This window comes from Schistocerca cancellata, chromosome 3 (genome assembly GCF_023864275.1).
Source record: "Schistocerca cancellata isolate TAMUIC-IGC-003103 chromosome 3, iqSchCanc2.1, whole genome shotgun sequence".
In the NCBI taxonomy this organism is placed as follows: domain Eukaryota; kingdom Metazoa; phylum Arthropoda; class Insecta; order Orthoptera; family Acrididae; genus Schistocerca; species Schistocerca cancellata.
This window is the reverse complement of record NC_064628.1, coordinates 459243726-459269736: the sequence shown is the minus strand read 5'-3', so window position 1 is coordinate 459269736 and position 26011 is coordinate 459243726. Positions and strand designations below refer to the sequence as shown.

The window sequence follows — 26011 nt, the reverse complement described above, 5'->3', positions numbered from 1 at the left end:
TCGCTGCTCACTCTGCCTGTTAGATATTTAAGTACACAGTCAATAAGAGCAGTCCTATCACACTTCCCTAGGACATTCCTGGTGATATCCTTGTTTCTGATGAATACTCACTGTAGAGGACAATATATTGGGTTCTATTTGTTAAGAAGTCTTTGAGCTACTTGTATATCTGGGAACCAAATCCATATGCTCAGACCTTCATCAAGAGTCTTCAGTGGGGCACCTAAACTTCTATTACTGTTTGATCTTTAAACTATCCTCTCTAGCACCCTTTCAAGTTTGAAAGCTTCTATGTTGGTAGGTTTTTATTGTTAACATCTTTCCGCTATGCCCAGCAGTTTTTGCCTTGACCCAGGGTTCTTGGTGACTAAACCTCACAGCTGTATTTCCTCAGAGGCATGCTTCCTCTCTCTCTCTCTCTCTCTCTCTCTCACACACACACACACACACACACACACACACACACACACACACACACTCAAGACTTTGTCTATAATAACTATTCTGGATTCTGGTTATACCTGTATGAAACTGATCAATGTAATTTCTATTTTGCATAATTTATTAAGAAGCATCTTCAAAGAACTGAAATATATACCTACTTACACTTTCATACAGTTGCAGATGTTTATCAAGAAAAAAAAGGTGAAACACACATGATACAATATGAATCACATTCACTCAGTTGCACATACATGTTAGCCTCAAAGTCTATAATACATTATTAACAGAAATTAAATATCAACAAGATTAAAGATTTTTGCACCTATTTAATCATACAAAGCAAGAAAGTTACTCACCCAATATAAGAACTGTGTTTTTGGATCAAATTCAACAGCCCGTACACTTTTCAGGTTCTGAATGGGTAAAACCAAAGATGGGCAGTCAGTTGTATTTGGTATCAGACGACTCAAAGTATTCTTCTGACTATACAGCAGGAATGATTGTGGTGCTGTAAGAACAATGACAATTAATTAAATGTTCACTGAAGAAGACTGCAAACATTTCATGTTAATACACTTCCACATACCAGAGCATGTCTTGTTGTCTGCATTAAGGACATAATGTGTGGGGCAAGCACAATGTAGAGTTGTTGCTTGGCCCATGCTAGGTGTAAAAGCTGGAACAGCAAGACATAAATGAGAGCATCCACCATTGTTTATCTCACACTGATTCCAACCCCACTGTCTTGATGTATGGAATATGGACATATCAGTGACATCTCCCAGACGTTCTTGTACTACAGACCGATTCTGGCCATTTGTCTTATTGGCTCGCTCAATGTGTAATGTTTTCAGGTCTGTCCAATAGATATAGTCCTGGCGGCAAAAATACACAAAGTAAAAAATTATGACACTTTAATAACAGAAAATGGTTTATAAGACTCCTGTCATGTATGAATGGTTCTTCAGTGGACAGTTTATTAAGCTTAATGCTTATTCATTATGTAGGAAAGTTTTTGTAGAATGCAAATACTTTGGTATTAAAGGATACCACTCACGAAAAACAAGAAGCACTGAGTTGTCGTGGCTCAGAGGGAGGCGGATGGTTTGCTATCTAGGAACGCAAGGAGGGGGGGGGGGGGGGGGGGGATGGCAGGTATATTGGTTGGCACAACTGTAGCAGCCGGTGGGAAGCAGTAAGAAGACAGAGGAAGTTTAAACTGTTGGGTCGAGAGGGGGGGGGGGGGGGGGGCAGGGACAGTGGGTTACCCAGCATTGAGGTCATGATGATTGTGGGAGCGAAGGTTCAGAGAAGCTGGTGGTGGAGGGAAGGATTCAGATGGCTCGAGTTGTGAAGCAGCCACTGAGAATGAGCATGTTGTGCTCAACTGCATGTTGTGCCACCGAGTGGTCAACTTTGTTCTTGACAACAGTTTGGCAGTGGCCAATTCATTCAGGTCGACAGCTGCTTGGTGGTCATACCAATGTAAAAAGCTGTGCAGGGTTTGCAGCAGAGTTGGCGTATGACACGACTGCTTTCACAGGTGGCGCGGCCTCTGATGGCACAGGATAAGCCTTTGCTAGGACTGGAGTAGGAGGTGCAGTCTGGGTGGATTGGAATTGTCTTGCCCCTTGGTTTCTTACAGGGATATGACCTCTGTGGAAATGGGTTGTGTGTGGGAGTGACATAGTGATGGACTAAGGTGTTGCGCAGATTGGATGGATAACAGAACACCAATTTAGGAGAGGTGGGAAGGATCTTGTATAGGGTGTCATTCATTTCAGGTCAGGATGAGAGATAAAACCCTGGCAAACGATATGGTTCAGTTGTTCCAGTCTAGAGTAATACTAGATGATTAGGGGGTGCACATCTTTGTAGCTGATTCGGAGGGGAGGGGGGGGGGGTGATGAGATTACTGGAATGTATGAGGATATGGCACAGGAAATCTGTATGTGGGCTAGGTCTGGGAGGTATTGCCTGTCTCCCTCCTCACACCAACACCACCCTACACACCAAACTTATACATGCTCCCAAAATCGACAAACCCAATCCTGGATGTCCCATTGTAGCTTCCTATTGTGCTCCCAGTGAATGACTTTCCACTCTTGTTGACCAACACCTCTAATCAATTGTCCAAAACCTAGCTTCTTGCATCAAAGGTACTACCTACTTCCTTCACTGACTTTCCACAGACCAACCCCTTTACCTCCTGGATCCCTACTCATCACTGCTAGTGCCACTTCCCTACACATCAATATTCATCATGCTTTGCCACTATCTAACACTACCTCTCCCAGTGTCCTACAGATTCTAAACCAACCACATCACTCCTTATATACCTTACTAACTATATCCTGACCCACAACTACTTTTCCTTTGAAGGGAAAGTTTACAAACAAGTCTGCAGCACAGCTGTGGGCACTCGCATGGCACCCTCCAATGCCAGCCTGTTTATGGGCCATGTAGAGGAAACCTTCCTAGCCTCTCAAAACTTCCAATCCCTAGTCTGGTTAAGGTTCATTAATGATATCTTCATGATCCAGACTCAGGGTCGAGATATGCCATCCACATTCCTTCACAACCTCAACATGTTTTCTTCTTCCACCCGTTTCACCTACACAACGGGCCATCTTCCTGGATGTTCACTTCCACCTCTCTGATGGCTCCATCCACACCTCTGTGCATATTAATGGTTGGTGGCTACAAACAGCACCTACATTTTGACAGCTGCCATCCCTTCCACACCAAAAAATCCCTCCCACACAGCCTACCCACCTGGGGATAATGTATCTGCAGTGATGAGAACTCCCCTTGCCCATATCCTGAAGGCCTCACAAAAGCCTTCAGTGACAGGAAATATGCCCAAAACCTAGTCCACAAACAGATTTCCCATGCCACATCCTCAAACACCCAGTTCACCCACCAACCCAAAACCAACTACAAAGAGCGCCCCTCTCACCACTCAATATCACCCAGAACTGGAACAACTAAACATATTCTTTGCCAGGGCTTTGATTATCTCTCATCCTGGCCTGGAATTAGGTACTTACTACCCAGGATTCTTCCCACCCCTCCTAAAGTTGTGCTCCATCATCCACTCAACCTACACAATATCCTACTCCATCGATATGCCACTCCTACTCCCTAACCCTTGCCACAGAGGTTATAGCCCTGAGGCAGACCAAGATGCCAAACCTGCCATATAGACTGACCCAGCACTTTGTACTCTAGTCCTGTCACAGGCTTATCCTCTCCTATCAGAGACTGGGCCATCTGTGAAAGCAGCCATGTTATATACCAACTCTGCTGCAAACACTGCAAAGCTTCTTACATTAGTATGACTGACAGCCAGCTGTCCACCAGTACAAATGGCCAAGACCAAACTGTTGCCAAACACAAAGTCGACAACCTGGTGGCACAACATGCTGCTGCTCCGCAACCCAAGTCATCTGGATCCTTCCCTCCACCACCACTCCTCTGAACTACATAGATGGGAGTTATCCTTACAACACATTCTCCACTCCTGTAATCATCCTGGTCCCAATCTGAGGTAACCCACTGACCCCGCACCCTCCTCCAACACATTTCCCTTCCTCTACCACATCGCATCCACACAATTCAAATTTCCACATTACTTCAGTGTGTGCCACTTGCCATTAGCCACTATAATCGTGCCAGCCCATATAGCTTCCACCCCTCCCTCCCACATTCCCAGTCAGCAAATCGGGTGTCTCCCTCCAAGCCGCTAGCAGTCCACCTCCAGATCCTCTCCCTGCCTCCCACCTCACTCTCACTCTCCCTCTACCCACTCCAACTGACACTACACCCACCACAACCAGTCCACTTGCCAAAAAATAGTGCTGGCACTGTTAGTCCAGAGAGGGGGAGGCATGTGTTTTTTTATAGTTCATTAAAGGATAACTTTGAAAGCTAGCAAGGTTTCTTTCTTCTGTATGTGCCTGCTGACAAGTCAAGGCTTCTGTTTTTCGGTAAATGGGGTCCCTTTACACAATTCAGTCAATGGTCTCCCTTAATCCAAAAGTATTTAATGCTTATTCACATTGTTTCACTTACCTGATACTGTGTTATTCCTTTGGGGTGTTCAATATCTTTTCCAACAACTTGGATTCTGTTCTGACCTTCTAAGTCTGTGCTTTCAATAGATGATGGATTAAGCTGAGTCCAGTAAATACGGCGTTGAACATAATCAATAGTAAGACCTTTCACGTCACCAACTTCTGATATCAGAACAGTACGTTTTGACCCATCTAATGCTGCTCTTTCAATTACACCAAAAGTAACCCAGTCACACCAATACATATACCTGTAAATGGAACATCATTCTATTAAAAATTATGTGGTTCTCATTAATTTATAAATGAAATAACAATCATATTGCCAACAATGAGTCATGCAATTACCGAGACAATTTCTTTAATATTATATTCTGACAATTTATGTCATGGCATGTATCTACTACTTGTTTTGCTCTGGTTCTCACTAGTACAATGTGTTGGGCTGTTACAGAAAAAGTGTAAGATTTTGGTGAAACTTACGATAATGGAAGTTATACAGTATATCATGACTGCCCTCTAAATGTCAGATGTATTAATATGATTTCAGTCAGTAATTCAATGACTCACAATTACGTACACTCTCACATACTGATTAACACACACTTAAAACACAAAAATGAGGGCAGGTTACCACTCATCAGCAGATACTGTTGGCACAATAGCACAATCCAAGCCTATTTCAGTTTCTGATCTAGAATTAATGAAAGCTTTGACAATGTTCCAGCAATGTTTCTGTTATTATACAAAATCAATGAATGCCATTAGATATTATAACTTAATTTTATATTTTTATATAGTTAGTAGTAATTAAAAATTAAGAAGTAGGAGACTGCAATGGGCTGGACATGTGGCTAGAACGGAAAACAACAGAATCACCAAGAAAGCATTTGAAGGAACTCTCTAGGCAACAAGACCGTTGGGCTGACTTCGTACAAGGTGGAAAGATGACATAGGGAAGGACATCGTAGCATTAGGAATTTCCACAGGGTGGAGAGAGAGATAGAAAGTGGTGGAAGCAGATCGCTGATGCAGTGCCTGGTCTACAGGGCATGTGATTGCTGAGAAGAAGAAGAAGAAGAAGAAGAAGAAGTAATATTATTGCATCAGAAAGTGGGGTATATACCTAAAAATTAGGTCTCATGAAAAAAAATTGCTTAGGTGAGTAGATATTAGAGTAAAATAGTTGAAGGTTTTTCAAAAGTAAAAGGTATAGATGTGTAACATGATGCTAAAGTTAACATTAACACTATTTCTCGCCAACAATATCCAGAAAACTAAATTCCAATCTCACCCATCACGTGGATTCAGTGCAAGGCTCCGAGGTTCACCCAAGCCTTCCCATAACAATACTTTACGGGACCGGCCATCAAGCCTTGCGACTTCTATCCTCTTGCTGCCTGTATCACTCCAATAGAGATTGTGTGCAACCCAGTCAACAGCCATGCCTTTTCACAAGAGAAAAAGAAAATACACCATATTTCATTATGGATCATAAACAACATATGAATTCATTATGGAATAGGGAAGTGATGAAGGGAAGTACAGTGCCAATTTTTTGACAGTATTGTGCACCTGTGACTACATTTAATCTTTAGATTATCACATATACTGGGAGGGGAAACAGTATATACATAAGTTAACAAAAATTAATTCACATTCACATCAAATGTAAATGAACTGAAGAACTGCAGCTCACAACAGAGAGGTTAAGTGTTATTTTTATTGTTTTAGATTCTACCTTGACCCAATGCTCTTTTAAATAATATGATAATTTTGTCATTGTAGTAGCAAAATATATAACAAACAATTGTATAAACCACTCTTACTTTTTAACATGATAATGCAGAGGTTACAAAATAAGGAAAATAACTTTCAAAAAGATTAAATTAACTGACAATTAACAGCTATGAAATTAAATTTCACTAAAATTCTCTTTTCATAACATGAAGACGCTAACAACACAAGCACTGAAACTGAGGAATGCAAAACAGCAACCTGATTCTCACTGAGATCTTTACCTTCTGAACAGCTGAGAACTAAAAACTGGTAAAATTGAAGTCTATAAACTCTTTCACTGTATCCTCTTTCTACCACCCTCCTCTTTTTAATGTCTTGTTTCAGATCATATCAATTAAAGCAAGTTCTTCAATTAGAACACCATTATACTCCAGTACCTTTTCTTAAGGAATTCAGAATTACCAATAAAGAGTAAAGTGAACGGAGGGGAAAAAAACTGCTCACCTTCGGGAGAGTCCAATCCAAACTCCACAATTTTTTCTACATTTGATCCATTCATGAATGACCTGGTGATTGTTTTTGCTTTGACATCTGTCCAATAGATACGGTTATCATTTATGTCAAAATCCAAGGCACTGAGGGAAAAAAATGTGAGTTATGTAGCAAATGCTAAAATCAATAATCACTTACACTTCCTCATAACAAAAACTTTCTTGAATACCTTGCATCCTTAATGCCAGTAACTGGTATGTTTACCACATTATTGTTGTTCTCAATGCTTATTCTTCCTATATTTTCTTTACGAACAAACAATAAGAAGGCTTCTGGAATAACGCATGTCCTGTTGTCTGTAGCCAGTTCATAACCTGAAAAACATGATTTCATTTTTGTAAGTGCTATTGATTTCCTTTAAGAAACACCCAAAATTGGACTGAAGTATACGAAGGGAAACAACTAGCTTGTTTCACTATCGTGTATTCCATTTTCTATTAACCCTTTCACTGCAACTCATGTGCTCTATGCATTCCATGCGAAGGCAGCTTTTGTTATGGCTGCACTGCTCACCAAACGCTTGTGCCTGCGCTCAGGAAAGGCGTTCTGGCCGATATGAAATATGTATTATCCGATTTTTTGAAATCTATTTGGTGAAAAAATTTGATTTTTGCGTATCTTGCAGTCTGATATCTTCAATCAATAAAGAACTGAATTTATTTTCCATTATCCATCGTACTTCCTATGTTGAAACATTTTACGTAGAATGTTGCATGAACTTTTTAAAGAATTTGCAGCAGTAAAAACACATTGCATAAACTTTGCATTTGCCAGATTTTAGCTCTACACTGCAATGAATGAAATGTAAATACGATACTGAAATTTTATTTAAAATTGGAAGCAGAATGATGTCCGATTTCTTTTTAAAGTCATTGGGTTTTATATCTGATTGGACAGTCACCCACGACGCACTCATTCATGTCCTTCCTCACGATCATAGCAATCACCATGTCTCATATACAATTCAAAATACTGGAACAAGGTTATTCACAAATGACAGCAAACAAGAAGGCATGTATGGTTTAAGACAAATATTCAAAACTTTTTTATTCACTGCGATATGGAAGTAACTCATCCGCAGCAGTGAGAGATTGGTGACTCAGGACATGTACAGATGTCCATAAAACTGTAGAAAAACCTAAGCGTCATGCATATACACGTCCACAACACTTGAGGAATGGCGTACCAGGTCATTTGTACATGCCCGCAGTAGTGAAAGGGTTAATAGGTGAAGAACTATACCTCCCACACAGTTTTGTCTTGAAACAGAAATGTATGCTAATGTGGCAGAGAGAGAGAGAGAGAGAGAGAGAGAGAGAGAGAGAGAGAGAGAGAGAGCTATTCTTGTTGGTCTGGAGTATATATTATTTCTCATCACATCTTTCTTGGAGTCCTCTCTCATAGTTGGTTCTTTATCATGACTTAGAGAATCTCATGTCTTAGAGATAAAGTTACTGACCATGCTCTTTTATTTTTATATTTATTGACACAATCATATAAGCATTTCTAATGCCATTATCAGTTTTGGCCAGTCAGGAGTCGTCTTCATACTATCAACAGATAAAAAAGGACACAAATAATCATTATATAATAGGTGAAGGCTGTCAACTAATTACCTGTGTAATGATAAAAAGACAATAAAATCATACTCAAAGAAATATGCTGCAAATTGGTTTCCTTTACAATGTCAATAACACTGAAAGCAACAGTAGATAGGGTGCAAGATTTTGTCTACTTGCAAAATGGAGATATCATTCTGCCTACAAAACCTCGATCTCTACTTACTGCTGGCTTCAGTACTATTGACAATGCAACAGAAACTGCTAGCAGCACAAACCTTTAGATATGATTTCATTGTTTTTATAACACACTGATAACTACCTGTCAGATTTTATAGATAATACAATGATTCTTGTGTTCTCTTTTTATCTACTGACTGTCAATGACGACCACCGAATGAACAACTAAAACTGGTAACAGCATTTTGAAATTCTCTTGAGATTCTGCCAAAAAAATAAATAACTAATAAAAAAATGTGCATATCTTTTAGAACAACAAATAAGGGGACCAAACAATAAATAGCAATAAAAAGAGACACCTTTGTTTCTCAATGCTGTTCTGGGCTTCTATATCAGCATTGTTTTGCTACGTGTTTTCTGTAGGTAACGCAAGGCTGTTTTGTACATGTAAGTGCAGACTTTATGCTGTACAACATTAAAAAGCCATTTAATTTGGAACTATAATATGAACGGACTGAAAATACCATGTTTATTCTCTGAACTTTTCTAATATTTTATGGAAATAAACTGTACTCAAAACAATGTGTTTCTGATAAATCTTTAATGCTTTGGTGGCTCTAAGCATAGCATTTTCTTAGCATACATATTACTGTACAAAAGCCACCAAATAATCACACTTTAGCTGCAAAATGATGGAATCAAATGTTGCATCAAAATAAGATCTGCATTAATAATTAGCACTGCAACTGACTGGACTATGAAGAGAGAAACAATTATTTGACCACAGCAGAGATCTTAAACTTCATAATCACACATTCACAGCTGTGCCAATTCACATAATATCACAGATCGCCATTCAAACAAAGCTAGCATTTGTATCAGAACAAGATTATTGAGTCCTTAACCGTGAAACTTCATGCAGATTAAAACTGTCTGCAGGATAAGGATTCAATGCTGAACCCATGCCTATCTCAGGGAGCTGGTCTGTGCTGGATTCCAAACACAGCACAGTTTTAATCTGTCAGGATGTTTCTTTACAATATGTATTTGTTGCAGACAATTTCAAGTTTTTAAAATGCAAATCAGAATAAAAAATTTTGAATACTGACCAATTGGAAACCAGTTATGATAACTTCTACTATTTTTAAATAATTTAAGTTAAATAAATAATATTCATCTTCTTATTCACTTTACTTACCCATTTTACATGCACAAATATAGTCATTTCCTGGTCTGTTAAGGCACAGCTGATCACAACCACCATTATTTTTTGCACATGGGTTTGTTCCCTTCACTTCACCAAGGCGTATAACTTTTAGGCCCATAACATTTGGTAACTGATCTGCAATCAGTTTGCGTTCATTTCCGGTTATTTTGTTCACCCGCTCAATTGACCTTCGCTGCCAATCGGTCCAATAAAGATAATCTCCAAGAAGACTCAAGCCAAATGGATGTGGCAAGTTGTCACTAATAATCTCTCGCCTATCACTTCCATCCATATTTGCCACCTGAAATGATAAGATTAATTATACATTGCTAAACAAAGATAATTCTTTTTTCACTTTTTTAAGTATTATTTTACACAATAGCAGCTTCTTATAGTTCTAAAATACACAGGCATGCTCAAAAGCAATGCCTCTGAACATTTTATGTGAAAGCTCGTAATGCCTATTAAATAAAATAAACATTATTAATATTTTACATTTTTAGTCTTCATGTTAACACATTTGAATCTTCTGCTACTAGATGGCTCTGAATTTTAGAGTTTAACATGGCAGTGTGTAACCAAATTATGTCGGTGCATTAGAAACAGCATGCTGTAACCAAGTTTTGAATGCCAGGAGTTCATCCAAACAGGGAGCACCTTAATGAGATTTTCACTCTGCAGAGGAGCGTGCGCTGATATGAAACTTCCTGGCAGATTAAAACTGTGTGCCCGACCGAGACTCGAACTCGGGACCTTTGCCTTTCACGGGCAAGTGCTCTACCAACTGAGCTACCGAAGCACGACTCACGCCCGGTCCTCACAGCTTTACTTCTGCCAGTATCTCGTCTCCTACCTTCCAAACTTTACAGAAGCTCTCCTCCTCGCAGGAGAGCTTCTGTAAAGTTTGGAAGGTAGGAGACGAGATACTGGCAGAAGTAAAGCTGTGAGGACCGGGCGTGAGTCGTGCTACGGTAGCTCAGTTGGTAGAGCACTTGCCCGCGAAAGGCAAAGGTCCCGAGTTCGAGTCTCGGTCGGGCACACAGTTTTAATCTGCCAGGAAGTTTCAGGGAGCACCTTCTCCTTCAGCACAACAATGCGAAACCACATGAGTGCTGTGACATCTACAACAATCCGATGACTTGGTTCACTGTCATCAACCATTCTCTACACAGTGCCAACTTGGTCCCATTCGATTTTCATCTACATCCAAAACTTAAAGAACACCTTTGAATCCTTCACTTTGATAGTGATGAAGTAGTGCAAGCAGAGGTGAGATGGTGGCTCCGTCAGCCAAGTCAAATATTCTACAGAGACAGTCTCAACAAACTGATCTGTTTATTGAAGAAATGTGTTCGTTGCCAGGGTAATTACGATGAGAAATAAATATGTAAATATGAATAACAAAGATGTAGAATGTTAATAATGTTTGCTTTATTTAAAAAGCTTTAAGATTTTTCACATACAAAATACAGAGATCACACCCCTACATTCAGCTAATAAATGACTGATGTAGGTTCAGTTAAAATTACTATTATGCATTTGATTGTTTGCATTTGTAACTTTTCAGTTAAGACTACAATATAATGACACTTTTCTACAGGATTGTTTGTTATTAACAAAATAAATTCAATTAGTTTTTATTTTCTACCATATGAATATACAGACCTCAAGTCTATCTTTCTTAGCATCACACCAATATATCTTATCGTATGCAAGATCAAGAGTTATTCCATTTGGCCAGCCTAGATCCTTAGAAATGAGCATGGTTCGATCTGAGCCATCTAAAGATGCTCGTTCGATTTTGGGTGCTTCACTGTCCCAGTCAGACCAAAACATCCACCCCTTCTCTGGTGCCACAGCAATCGCTCTCGGTTCACCTAGATCTTCTGTTATTAAAACCTGAAACACGAGAACAGGTATAGTACACAATAGCAGTATTCAAATCAACTTTCAGATTGACAACAGCTTTACTGTTTTTTCATGACTTCTTGACTCCGTTCTGTGTAGCCCACGGGGAGTGGAGGATGCAAGAACATCCAAACCACAGACAGACACGGGGTGGTGACAATGTGGGTGAAACAAGCTGTGCTTTCCTCATTTGATGTTGGCACTGCAGGTGTGCTTACTATTTCAGCACAGCACAACATGATAATAACCTCAAAACAGCTACCATACACATTGGTACTGTATATTGAGATTGCTAAAAATTGCAGCAGCTAGACATAACACACTCACACATGGCCTGAAGTCTACATCTACACCTAAACCTACATCTGCACGATTACTCTACACAATTACATGCCCGGCAGAGGATTCATCAAACCTGGTTGAAGATATTTCTCTACCTTTCCATGCTCGAATGGCATGTGAGAAAACAAGCATGAGCCTCGATTCCTCTTATTTTATTATGATGATTATTCCTCCCTATGTAGGTGAGCACCAACAGAATATTTTTGCGATCTGAGGAGAAAGTTGGTGACTGAAGTTTCATGAAAAGATCCTGCCACAACAAAAAACCCTTTGTTTTAATAATTGCTACCCCAATCCAAGAATCATGTTCATGGCACTCTCCCCCCTTTTTCACGATAATACAAAATGAGCTGCCCTTCTTTGAAATGACTTCTACTGATTTTTGCTGATCCACGACTAGCAAGCTTTAAGCTCAGGATGTGGTGAGGTGGTGAGAAGATAGTACCTTTACCTTACTAACCACTGCTATATTACGGTTGGATTAACTGTAGCAAGCTGCCAACTCACTGTTGGCATACTTAGCACAAACCAATATTCCTTACACAGCATTTAGAGTGTACAGTTTCAGTGAAAACATTAAAGTTTGAAAAATGTTGTAAATTACAATACACCAGAGTAAAAAGGTGAAAAATCAAGAATTAAATTTTCTGAGATTTAGTACTTCCTTACCATTCTTTGCTTACTACACAAATGTGCACCAAATACCACAATTATACATATTATAGAAGGAATACAAACTGTGATAATTAACCTCTTTCTTCTTGAACACCGAAATTTCACTCCCCGCAGTATCATGTGCCATGTAATTTGCATACCATTGACTTATTCAACATTAAATAAAATGTTGTAAGCACACACATTGTCCATTAGCACAGTCACACATTTCCACTCCTCACTGTCAATGAATTTGATGCAGTTGATAACTAGATATTTCTACAGTCACATGCATGGTCACCAGTGGAGGGGAGGGTGCAGGGTGGGGGGGGGGGGGGGGTTGTAGGTAGGGAACAAACTGCAATTTGTTGAACTGACAAGAGTTGTACCTATTCACACAGCACACAGGGTTCTTGCTATGGATGAGAGTTATCCTTGTTGCATTACACTATTCTAATCACCGTAACAACATTACTTAATTCTGAGGTAAAGTTCATCTTTGAGTGTTGGTCCAGAAATACAAAAGGTGTTTTAACAAGTGATGGTGTTTCATACAGTGGTCTTCCTTTAATAGATCCACAAGGCAGCAACATTCAATTCACAGAGAGATGAAGAAAGTCAACCTAAGTGAAGAGCATCATCAAAGCACTTCTCCACTGCCAGCATTTGAGAAATACTGTACAGCAAGACCAAATGCCAGTTACCTGCGTTTAGTGTGACTTTTTTTTATATACGGGGGTGAGTCAAATGAAAACCTTAAATATTTTTTTAAATATTATTTATTGTGCAGAAGTGGTACAAAGCTGTATTACTTTTCAACATAATCTCCCCCACGCTCAATGCAAGTCCTCAAGCAATTACAAAGTGCATAAATTCCTTTAGAAAAAAATTCTTTTGGTAGTCTGTGCAACCACTCATGCACTGCATAGCGTACCTCTTCATCAGAACGGAACTTCTTTCCTCACATTGCGTCTTTGAGTGGTCCAAACATATGGACATCACTTAGGGCAAGGTCTGGTGAGTATGGTGGATGAGGAAGACACTCAAAATGCAGGTCTGTGATTGTTGCAACTGTTGTACAGGCAGTGCTGGGCCTCGAATTGTCATGTTGCAAAAGGACACCTGTTGACAGGAATCCACATCGCTTTGATTTCATTGCAGGCCACAGATGATTTTTTAGGAGATCTGTGTATGTTGCACTGGTGACAGTGGTCCCTCTAGGCATGTAATGCTCCAAAATGACGCCTTTTTCGTCCCAAAAGAGAGTGAGCGTAACCTTCCCTGCTGATGGTTCTGCTCGAAACTTCTTTGGTTTTCGTGATGAGGAATGGTGCCATTCCTTGCTCGCTCACTTCGTTCCCGGTTGGTGGAAGTGAACCCATGTTTTGTCCCAGTAACGATTCTTGCAAGGAAGCCATCATCTTCTCGTTCAAAGTGCCGAAGAAGTTCTTCACAAACATCAACATGTTGTTCTCTCATTTCAGGAGTCAGCTGCCGTGGCACCCACCTTGCAGACAATTTGTGAAACTGGAGCTCATCACGCACAATGTGGTGTGCTGACCCATGACTAATCTGTAAATATGCTGCAATGTCATTCAGTGTCACTCGGCAGTTTTCCTTCACTATGGCTTCAACTGCTGCAATGTTCTGTGGAGTCACAACTTATTGTGCCTGGCCTGGACGAGAAGTATCTTCCACTGAAGTCACACCATTTGCGAACTTCCTACTCCATTCGTAGACTTGCTGCTGTGACAAACATGCATCATCATACTGAACCTTCATTCGTTGATGAATTTCAACAGGTTTCACACCTTCACTATGCAAAAACTGAATAACAGAATGCTGTTCTTCCCTGGTGCAAGTCGCAAGTGGGGCGGCCATCTTTATACTGATACTGCGACGGTATGTGAGCATCTGCACTAGGCTGCCACCTACAGGGCATTCTGCACACTGTTTTTTGCATGCTTACCAACTTACAGGATAATGGCACGAAATTTCGATTTATTCTTACAAATTTAACGTTTTCATTTGACTCGCCCTCGTAAAACCAATTGAGATGATGCAATGGTTAGGGCAATGGACACTCATTGTAGAGAAATGAGGTTCAAATCTGTTTCAGGCCAACATGATTTGGGTCTTCAGTGGTTTCCCTAAATTGTGTACGGCAAATGCAGGATGATTCTTTAGAAACAACATATCTGATTTCCATCCCAACCTTGTGCAATCTAAACATGAGGTCCATCACAAATAGCTTGGTGTTTATAGCATGTTAACTGCAATCTACCCTTCTTCCTTCTTGATGCTACATGTACAACAGCTATGAAAAACATATGAGCAGTTAAAGCTTTGGTTACAACATATGAATGTACAGGATTCAGGATTATTTAAAAAAAATACTAGTACCTTTTGTATAAACAGTCTTCCATGCACACACTGGCTAATCAGTGGTAAAGCCTCGTGTATGTGATTGTTTATTTTTAAGTTTACCAGTTCTTGTTACGTATCATTGATCACTTTAAACATGAGAGACTAATGCTCCTGGAAGTGATACAACTGAAACTGCTAAATTCAGAGACCTTTGCATTCAGGCAGTTCACTAGTAAATTATTCCCAAACAGTAAATGTTACAAATGGTAAACTGCTTCAGGGGAAAACAGAGGAAATTATAAGCTGTCTTGTCATTTCACAGCATATATTATATTCTTCATTTATGTGTGCATTTTTTAAACTGAATGTTACCTTATGAAAAAAAAAAAAAGTCAAGCATCTTACGACAGTATATAGTGCATGACTCTTCATGTAGAAATGCCTATTCATTATAACACACACAAAAAATACTGCACTGGATACTCCATCTATCATTTCTCCTAATACCGCATTTGAGTTGACCTCACAAGACAACTAGCTTTTAAGTACGCAAATAGTTTTAAAAAATTAAAAAATATTGAAAAACTTTTTTAAAAAAAAAGCAAATGTGATGTTCTATTGGAAGCTACCAAAGCCATTAACAACTACAAAGCAAGTAAAATATCTAGTACAATTACAATACATTTTGTTTGGAATATGATAATAAGCGAATATTACGTACAGAGAAATAAAGCAGTCGCGTCCTAAAGAGCTCCATGCTATAATTCACTCAGATAAAACAGAGACTTTATGTGGCTCAATGTGTCCATAAAATGAATATTTAATTACAGACATGTGTGTAAAAATTAATTTGGTAACCACGTTACACACTTGCCATCACTACTATAGTAGAATCCGACATGGATGACCAGTGGACGTAGAGATATAGCACGTAAGGTGAATATTTTCACATTTCACATGTAGCTTAGCACTGGGCATTCTTGCCAGATTAGTTACTTGATTACAAACATAGAAGTTAGCAATCATAGGAAAGTACTGAAACAGTTACATTCCACAAAGACTGGAAATCTTTATTGTTCACATTTGTACTTGTAGCACAGGAAGAGTTCATCTCAGATGTGGGTACCTATTCAAATCAGCAACTACCCAGCACACACTACACATCCTGGAAATTTATGAGATGCATTTAGACATAATTGTGTACAATACATGACCATAAAATAAGCATGTATAAATTATAGATACAAAATGGCAACAGAAACAAACGACACAGTGGTTATAAACAGAGCTGTATCTGGCATTAGACTGTGTTATAAACACATAATTTTATGTATAGTCAGAGAGAGAGAGAGAGAGAGAGATCTACAAACTACAGTACTTAACACTGCAATAGAAGGCATACCTCGCAAATGAATAACTAACTACTGAACACAATACTTAATGATGCTCTTACAATTCTTAATTCACCATTCAGACGTGCCACTTCAATACGGTCCATCCCTGTATCTGTCCAGTACATATTACGTGCCACCCAGTCAACGGCAATTCCATCAGGATGGCCCACCTCTGTCACGATTAGATCTTCCTGACCTGTTCCATTCAGATGAGCTCGTCTTATTGCCTTGGCCTGTAGGCAGCAGCAGAAAAGAGCAACTCTAAAAAATGATGTTGTGACTGACAGAGAAACAGGATCATAAATAAAGCAGCTATAAATTAAAACAGACAGCTTGAGCACAGAGACATACTACTGTCAGGGATAATCTTTACCCCTCTGTATGGTAAGATTTCTTCCTTGCTATTGAAAGAAGGGCACACATGAAGTTGGCGAAAGTATGAAGTATACTTATATGTAGGCCAATGACGAAAAGGATAAAAGATGGTGTTTTCTAGTGTGTTCTTATTTCCATCCAGCACTCAAAGAAGGAACCGCCCTGGCCCACAGTCCTGTACACTTGGTCATTATTTTAGTATTGTATACTGTAATGTATTATATGAAGTTATTCTATTGGTATTGTGAAGGGTACTAAGTAAAATGTAGCTTGGGTGAATTGCGTACTTCAATTTGAATTTTCTTTATTTTCTTTATTTATTTATTTTTTTTTTTTTTTAAATGCACGACATGAGCTGAGCAATGCGATCCTGTCACTAGTTGTTTGACTAGCTTATGGTGAATAGAAGGTGTAGGTTGAGATGGTGGTTAGACTGAAATGTGATACTTTGACTTTCTAGAAACCATACAGTACATTTCAAAATCTTATTTTTAAGAGTCATTAATGACATCAGAAGATAGCAATACAACAATTTAACTCCCATATTTACATGCTCTAAGTTTTGCTCCCATATAACTGATTCAATCACATCATTGTTTCCCCCGTTGGTAATTATGGCCACTAGCCTACTTCCATTTATCTTTTAGACCATATCACAGCCTTTGTTTGAGATATGTACAAATATTAACTACAAGCAAGTGGAGAAAATGTAGAGATCAATTTAACGTTGAATTAGTTTAACAATGGTTACAGAACTCTTTAATGTTTAAAGGTAAATTAAAAAATAAAGAGAGGTAAGTGACTTTCTGTCTGAAATAAACATACAATAAAATTGCACTGCACCCTGCAAAATAATAGCAAAATATGAAGACACTACTTTTTCGTCTACATGGATTCCAGAATATGGAAAACTGTGTTAATCAGTAAATGCTTACATTCCTCTAGTTACATAACAGCCAAAGTGAAAATGGTAACTTCATACATAATTTTTTTCAGATTTGTAAACCCTCTTACCCAGTATTGCTGCTGCTGCTGCTTATCCCTCTCACTTGCCTTTCATGCTACAGAAGATCATCTAAGATTTCTTTTTGGCAAGCTGAATACCATAAGACAATAAGAGACATATTGGATTCAGATATGCAAGTGAGAGCAATGAAGGATCAGCAGAAGACAATAAAAGACTCAAAATATAGCATTCAAATGGAAATTGGACACCTGGCAGAACTTTTAAGTGTTTGTGATATATTACTATTTTTCTAAAAAATTAGTTAACTTGGTTGCAGCGATTAGTATGTAAACAAATAATGGGATGTAAGTGATATGTAAGATGTTATTAAAAGGCATGTAGATCATGGTATATTCTCATCAACACCACTTGTGTACCAGTAGTGACTGGCAAACACAGATAAAGTTTAAAACAAGTTACACAGTAATATTACTGTTAAAACTATCAGTACTCACATCATCATCTGTCCAATAGATAAAATTTTCAACTGGATCAAAATCTATTGCAATAGCATGCCTCACATTTTTAAGAGGTAGAATAAAATTTGTATAATCAGGAGAATCAAGTGATATTTTAGAAATATCTGTTCTTTGTACGAGAATTAACAGCTCTTGAGGCCCTGAAAAGAACAATTGGCATAATGGCAATATTTACATGACAAGGAGTAATAGAATTCTTTCAACACATCCCAACTTACTCTCTACATTACATGTAAATCATACAATACCGTTGGCACAGGTACGGTTATCCAGCAGCTTTACTCCAGTGGGGCAAGCACAAGTGAAGCCTGGAGGTCTGGGTGACAGAAGACATAAATGAGAGCAACCACCATTATTTGTTTGACATGGTGAATAACCTTTAGGCTGACGGCTCTTATCCCACACACGAATATCGAGGGGCATTATGTCCTTGTTGTGAGCTATTTCCTTTGGCTTCCCACCTTCTTCCAGATTGTAAGAATGTATGCCCCTACAATTATAAAGATCATTTCATTATACTACATACCTGTCATACATGAAGATATTACTCAGCTACTTTTTGCTCACATGTACTACAATAATTCAATAAAATAATAATCATTCAAAAGAAACAATGAGCTTACCATGTTTCCCAGTCAGTGAAGTACAGCTTGTTATGGAAAAAAGAAACAGCAAATGGACATTTTAAATCTTGACTAGCAAACTTGTGTCTGTTGTTCCCTTCATAATCAACTGAAGCAAGAAATAGCAGCTTAGCATCCAGCCAATAGACTTTGGAATTGTTGAAATCTAAAGTGAGGCCATTAGGCCACATTATGTCCTCTATCACAAGGACCTTGCGCGTCAAGTTGTCACCATTCATTCCAGCGCGTTCAATTTTTGGAATCTCACCCCAGTCAGTCCAAAACATAAGGCTGGAATAAATATTTGGATGCATTAAAACAATAAAGTTGTGAACAAAAATATCTATGGTGTTACACAATGTAAATAAAAACTTAATTACTCATGGAAACATCAAAGTACATACCCTCTCATTGGATCAAGTGCTATTGCTCGGGGCTGGTCTATATCTTCCCAGAACAGTACCTTCCTGTGTTCACCACTAATAGATACAACTTCAATTCTGTTTGTTTCTGCATCAGTCCAATAGATTTTTTTGGTGAACCAATCACATGCTAGGCCATCTGGAGAACTTAATCCAGTTGTAAGAACATCGATCTGCAGGACACATGCATACAACAAATTAATCACCAAAATAATAGCATAGGAATGGAAACTTAATAGAATGAACTAGAGGGAAAAGATTGCCTTTGTGTTGCATATCCCGTGCAGCACTGACAGGAGCTCAGCATTATAGCAATAAAGTAGCTGTTGAGATCAAGCATGTTGATAAATCATTTTTGTCATCACACACCAAACATATTATTTATAGGTATATGCTGTACAATAAAACTAAAATTTGTGCTCATGTTCAACAAGTTTGCACTGCACTCCTAAAAATTTAAACTCGCCACGACATGCCACAGTTTTATAGACCAAAACCCTAGAATGTATTAGAAAATACTGACAACATACATTAGATTTATCCTGTGGCAGAAATACAGCTCCAAACGGCACATTAGCATCAAGCGTCATTGTAGACACGATTCTCTGAATATTCCCAAGTTTGCGTCGCTTCCTGACAACTTTATCTGCGGCAAACTCTCTCTCTCCGTTTTCGTGTTCAGCAAAGTGTGGAAATGTAGTGAAACAATTTTCAATGGCCATATTTGTTTACGTGCAACTGTCTTATAGGACCAGGAAATATAAACAAAGGGTTATCCCCCCTACACACACACACTTCACAGTTTGCAATTATAGAAAAGTGGAGGAGGATGATGATCACTGCCCTGCATTATGAGCTATGAGATTACCAGGTGGTTTTAATATTCTAAAACCGTAACAGAACGATTACGTTGCAATTACAGAAAAAAAAAAATGATTGGCGCGCCTATCGCTATTAAAAATTTGGATCTGGTTCCACAGTCGACTCGCGAAAGCTGAAACTGAACTTAATTTCTATGAAGATTGATATTAGTGATGTTGGCGTTATCGCGTAAACAGTAATTTCCGCTTCAAGAACATGAGGCATTTCATTTCACATGATTCGATGGGTTGGCTATTTTCTTAACGGCTAAATATAAATGTTCTTGCTATATCTAAAGAATGTGCCATTGAGGAGCTGCGTGAGACGTCGGGATTTACAAATGACACAGGGTTCCTGTCGACTGTCTTTTATTGCGATTTTGGAGCTAAGAATAGTTATTTCTCAAATCCTAGCGTGCTGTTTTCATTCATTTGCCTATACGCACGCAAGAAGTAAAGAGAAACGGGAAATCTATCTATTGTCCTTTATTTACTGTACCGCATCAATAGTAACTACATTCTCAAAGCATCCTCTAAATATCACACGATACGACTGTATTCGTCCTGCTGTCCCACTACAAAACATTTAATTTCTCGGACAAAAGCTCTTCTTCCGAAAAAGAACACACACACACACACGCACACACACTCTTTCTTGCAAGCTCGGCTCATATGCACATGGCTACTGTCTCCGGTCGCTAAGCGAACGTGTGTGTGTGTTTTATATCGGAAGGATGATTTTCTTCCGAAAAATTAAATGTGTAGCAGTCTTTTCATTGTGCCTGTCTTCAACTCAACGCTTCCTGGCGCGTAGTAATCTATTCTTCTGATACTGCTGTTAAATGATGTGTCCTGTTTTTTTCCGCGAGGAAAACTTAAGCGACGGAATCTGAAATTGCTGGAGGAATCGTGTTTAACGCAATATGCCGTCGTAACAAATTCGGGGCTCCCTTGGAGAAGATATGTACGTACCTTGGCTCCAGGAACCTTCCCGTCATAGGAAACGCATTGTATCATCTCCAGTCCATTGTCTGTCCAACACAACAGTCCTTCATCGTATAGGAAGTCCACTGCTCCTGCAGCAACAAGCCCCTGCAAAAATATAACAATCAATATTCGCAGCTAGTTAATCGCACTGATAACAACATATCATATGACCTCGTTGTCTTTCCGGCAAGTTTAACTTCATACAAAGTACTATGGTTGTCCGCCGGGCGGGTTCAACGAAATGGTGCGACGTTACCATGGACATACTCGGCAGAAAACAGAATAAGAGGGGAAAAAGTATTGATAGATCCTGCCATGACAGGTTCGTACAAAAAGTATATCTGCAGCTTGCATTTCCCAAACGTAAAAGCAGAAAGACATATCAATTTCAAAGGATTCTCTGCTATCAGGACTGATATACCAGATGGAAAAGAAGGTGTTACTACACTGCTACGAAAAAAAAAAAAAATACGTTCCTAGAAGTACAGATCAATTCTCCAACCGCAAAGCTGCTACTAACAGTAGTAAGAATTAAATTACATTCTGTACCTTTCACCCATATTCTCCCAGAGAAGCGAAACAGATCCGAACGCACTGTGTTGACAGACGATCCAGGACAAAGCTCAGTCAGTTCAATAGCAGATAATCACTCTTTATGAGCCTCAATGATTAGTCAGTTACTTTGATGTCTGTTCCCCACGACAGCGGCTCTGTTGTATATATCACGTTATGCCCGAACCAACTGTCAAAGTTTATATTTGGTCGATACTGCACGCCACATTAGGATCAGATTATTTCCCTATTATTCGGACGGAAGATGCGACAGCACAAGACGTGAAATTCTTTCCTATACGTAACAATCCTTCGAAAACCAACAAATCAAACTAGCACTACTAAAGAATACACACACAGAGAATTCAACTACCGAGGTACCAGAAATGTAGTCTACTACGCATTCCGCAAGGTGTTAAATGACCCAGCACACCTCTCTGTCCCCAAACGCATGCTACTTTGTTACAGGTTAGAAGGCCGGTGATACTGTGGAATACGAAATGCTCACGAGTGTTGGCCAACGCCGACTAGTACATAAGCGGTTTAAGATCTACTCATCAGAAGATTATCTGCAATACCAGAAGGCAGATGTACAAGATAGGGGGCTTTTAAAAAAGCAAAAAGACCTTTGATGTGTGGAATGCAATAAGCAAACTCAAAAAGCGACAGCAAAAGACGTGAAATTCTTTCCTATACGTAACAATCCTTCGAAAACCAACAAATCAAATGAATGGGCGGAATCTGTTCCCTGTGAAAACCTGGCGCTAACGATTCCCGGAAACAATAGCCATCTATGCAGCTGTGACAACATTGCGTCGTTGCCATAGAGTTTACGAAATTACGCTATTGGCTGATGCAGGCTCACGAACCTGCTGCGTCCAGCCCACTGCAACTGTGAGGGGTCAACTTACTGTGACTCAAATATTGTCTGACACGGGGGACCCACTATGGGTCGTTCGCTGGACAGTCCGAACTTCGCTTAGCGAAAGTAAGCTGAGAATAAAGGGACACCTATTTTCTCTTAGGTTCCAACACTCGATAGTTTGCGAGAAAATGACGAAGTTTTGTTGCTACTTCATCAGCTCTCGCGCGCGGCGTTAAACCAAGTGATTCGGTGGGGTAGTGGCAAAGGTAAGAGCCCAGTTCTCAATTTTTGCGCTCAGTGCTCGAATCCAAACGTATGTTGTTGTTTATTTTTCTTTACGTCAATGACATCAATATTTTTTGTGACATCGAGAATTATAATGGGATTATTAACCAAAGAAATGCGTATTTCAAATATTATTAAAGATAAATTTTATTACTACAAATCGTATATAACCTTACATAACTAACAGTAACTGAAAATTAAAAACATATAAATTCTAGTATTTCAATTTTTGCTTTGATATTAAGCTTTTATACTTTAAGAGAAGCACTGCATTCCCAATAGTCATATATGGCACAAAAACAGCAAAAAGCATAGAAATTCGAAGCACCGCCAGCAACGTGCGAACGCGTATACGCCGCAGTCACATTTGTAGTGTGAAAATGATTACAAAAAGAAACCTTGTTAATGTTGTTAAACACCATCTGGCGACACTTTCACAACAAATCAAGCACATCAAAGCATTTTCTCGAAAGTTGGGGCCTGCAAATGGTTACGGATCAAAGAGAGTGTTTTTTAATTACTAACTGACAAACCCAACATTGTCTGAGTATCCATTTGGCCTATTTTCTATTACAAACGAAAACTAAAAATGAACTGTGTTTTTAGTGTAACATCGAAAAAATTTGATTTCCACCTATTTGTGAAAACACCTTTAAAATGTTAACTATCGTACAAAGAAAAACGCATAATATACTGACGTATAAGTAAAGTAACCCCGAACAGTTTCTGTACGGTGGGCGCAACTGCTTCGCGCTTCCATAACGCGGTTTTGTAGACGTCTCTATGGAACAGCCTCTTCATAGCGCTATTGTTTTCGCCTACTGTCATTTGCGCTTCGCAGTTGAAAGCTCTCGAACACGCTGCCAAACGTCTGCGACTTCCTTGAGCTGACTGGACTGTTGGAGTCTTAGTAGTAAAGAATAAATATACAGAGTGGAGAAAATGCAACTTGCCCAGAGAACAGAGTTCCAGGGCACAATAAAACACAGCAGAGGAAAGGAAATACAGTCCTAACCTGACTATAGCAGATGTTGAAAGTAACCATTTTCCAACAGGCTGGAGCGACTGCCCATACAGCCGGCCGACCCTTGGAGTACATTTACGCAGTCTTCTCGCCTGACAGAGTTGTTAGCAGAGGTCAGTCTGGTCGCGGCCCTAGGTGGCCACCAAGGTCACCCGATCTATCAGTGTGCGATTATTTTCTGTGGGGAGCCCTCAAGTCTAAGGCGTATCGCAAAAAGAATTGCAGCAGAACATTTCGGATGAGACTGCAGCAGCCATCTTCGATCCACCTTCAGTGACTTGCTGACCAAGGCCCAAACGTGCCAAGAGATGAATTACGGTCACTTTCAAGATCTACTATGGTCAGATTAGTACAGTATTTCCTTTCCTCTGCTATGTTTCTTCGTAACCTCCAACTCTGTCTCCTAACTACTTCTATTTGCCTCACCCTGTATAACAACTTCGTACACGAAGCGGCTGTTTTTAACGCACCTCAGTGTTAATAACGTCATATCCCCTGAACTATGACAGGTAGGTGGTTCTTACCGCCACAGCGTTTGTTTCCTGACAGTGAGGGATATATGTATCAGGTTTGGTTGAAATCGGTCACGTAATTCAGGAGGAGAGGTGGAGCATACATATGGTTCAAATGGCTCTGAGCACTATGGGACTTAACATCTGAGGACATCAGTCCCCTAGAACTTAGAACTACTTAAACCTAACTAACCTAAGGACATCACACACATCCATGCCCGAGGCAGGATTCGAACCTGCGACCGTAGCAGTCGCGCGGTTCCGGACTGAGCGCCTAGAACCGCTAGACCACCGTGGCCGGCCGAGCATACATACATCCATTGTTATAATATTTATGGACATCCCTTCTACTTGTCATTTCTGTTAGGTGTGCGATGAGAATACGGCATTCCTGTAATGGGCGAATGTAATTCTTCAGCTGTCAGTGACAGTAGTCATAGCGTTGACAGAACGGCATGCACTTTGGAGGAATGACTTTTATTGAATACGTCGATATTCTGATTTCATCGACAACTAGGCCATCGAACGTGGCCCACTCCACGAGTCAATAATACATAGAAAATTTTTAGGTCGGATCGCAAAACTTTTTCCAAAAATTGATGATAGGTTTCTTTTTTTTTCAACTGACAGACAGCTTTCTCTCCTCAAAATCATAACGTTCTCTTACCAGAGACGTGATACATTCTGTTTCATCTGCACTTAAAACGTAATCAATTATACTGGTGGTTTGAAGTTCTAACAATCTTGCTGTTTCCAATAATTTATCAAACGTACGCTTGTCTTTGGTGCAGGTTTATTTGGCGACACGATGCCACTGAATTCTGTGTTGCCCCTAGAAAGAATCGCACCACGTTGTGAGACTTTGCTGCCTGCAGCCATTGGCCACGGCCACAATGCCCGCGTAGGCTTGGTAACCACATATCCACTGAAACTTCCTGGCAGATTAAAACTGTGTGCCCGACCGAGACTCGAACACGGGACCTTTGCCTTTCGCGGGCAAATGCTCTACCATCTGAGCTACCGAAGCACGACTCACGCCCGGTACTCACAGCTTTACTTCTGCCAGTACCTCGTCTCCTACCTTCCAAACTTTACAGAAGCTCTCCTGCGAAACTTGCAGAACTAGCACTCCTGAAAGAAAGGATATTGCGGAGACATGGCTTAGCCACAGCCTGGGGGATGTTTCCAGAATGAGATTTTCACTCTGCAGCGGAGTACGAATTAGCAGTTTCCGAAAAACTGTTACCAACAGTTTTTGTTTGTCTCCAAGAAGTTAGTGGCAAATTTAATTCTCGAGTTCAACAAGACGTAAACCAGTTAACGGAACAGCATCATCATGAGTGCTACAGCCACAAAATCTGGAAAGCTCACGAATATACCTATCGTCAATTTTTTTGACAAAGTTTTGTGCCTTTACATAAAAGTGAAGGCGTTTCTGTACATTGTTGACTCGTGATATGTGCATAGTTATCCCTCTTTATACGATGGCCTGGTTGTCAATGAAATCGGAATATAGACGTGTTAATTTAAGAAGTTATTCCTCCAGAGCCTATGCAGTTCTACCACCCTTACGACGTATACCTCAAGAGGCAGGTGAAGAA

The 26011-nt window shown here is 39.6% G+C and overlaps 1 protein-coding gene and 1 non-coding gene across 2 annotated transcripts in view; both read right to left on the bottom strand.

Moving 5' to 3' along the window:
* Positions 1-26011, bottom strand: part of LOC126175231 (low-density lipoprotein receptor-related protein 6) — a 333797-nt gene that overhangs the window by 36106 nt on the left and 271680 nt on the right. Inside the window, exons 3-16 of the mRNA XM_049921865.1 lie at positions 21158-21277; positions 19308-19498; positions 18904-19194; positions 18529-18770; positions 18257-18420; positions 16480-16653; positions 11421-11654; positions 9747-10056; positions 6979-7123; positions 6762-6892; positions 5812-5965; positions 4519-4768; positions 1031-1319; positions 801-952 (exon numbers count right to left, since the gene is read on the bottom strand). Of these exons, the coding sequence (XP_049777822.1) occupies positions 801-952; positions 1031-1319; positions 4519-4768; positions 5812-5965; positions 6762-6892; positions 6979-7123; positions 9747-10056; positions 11421-11654; positions 16480-16653; positions 18257-18420; positions 18529-18770; positions 18904-19194; positions 19308-19498; positions 21158-21277 (2847 nt within the window). The remainder of the gene's footprint in view (positions 1-800; positions 953-1030; positions 1320-4518; positions 4769-5811; positions 5966-6761; positions 6893-6978; positions 7124-9746; positions 10057-11420; positions 11655-16479; positions 16654-18256; positions 18421-18528; positions 18771-18903; positions 19195-19307; positions 19499-21157; positions 21278-26011) is intronic.
* On the bottom strand, positions 10481-10555 carry Trnas-uga (transfer RNA serine (anticodon UGA)). The gene has a single exon. It is a non-coding gene; the product is annotated as a tRNA-Ser (tRNA).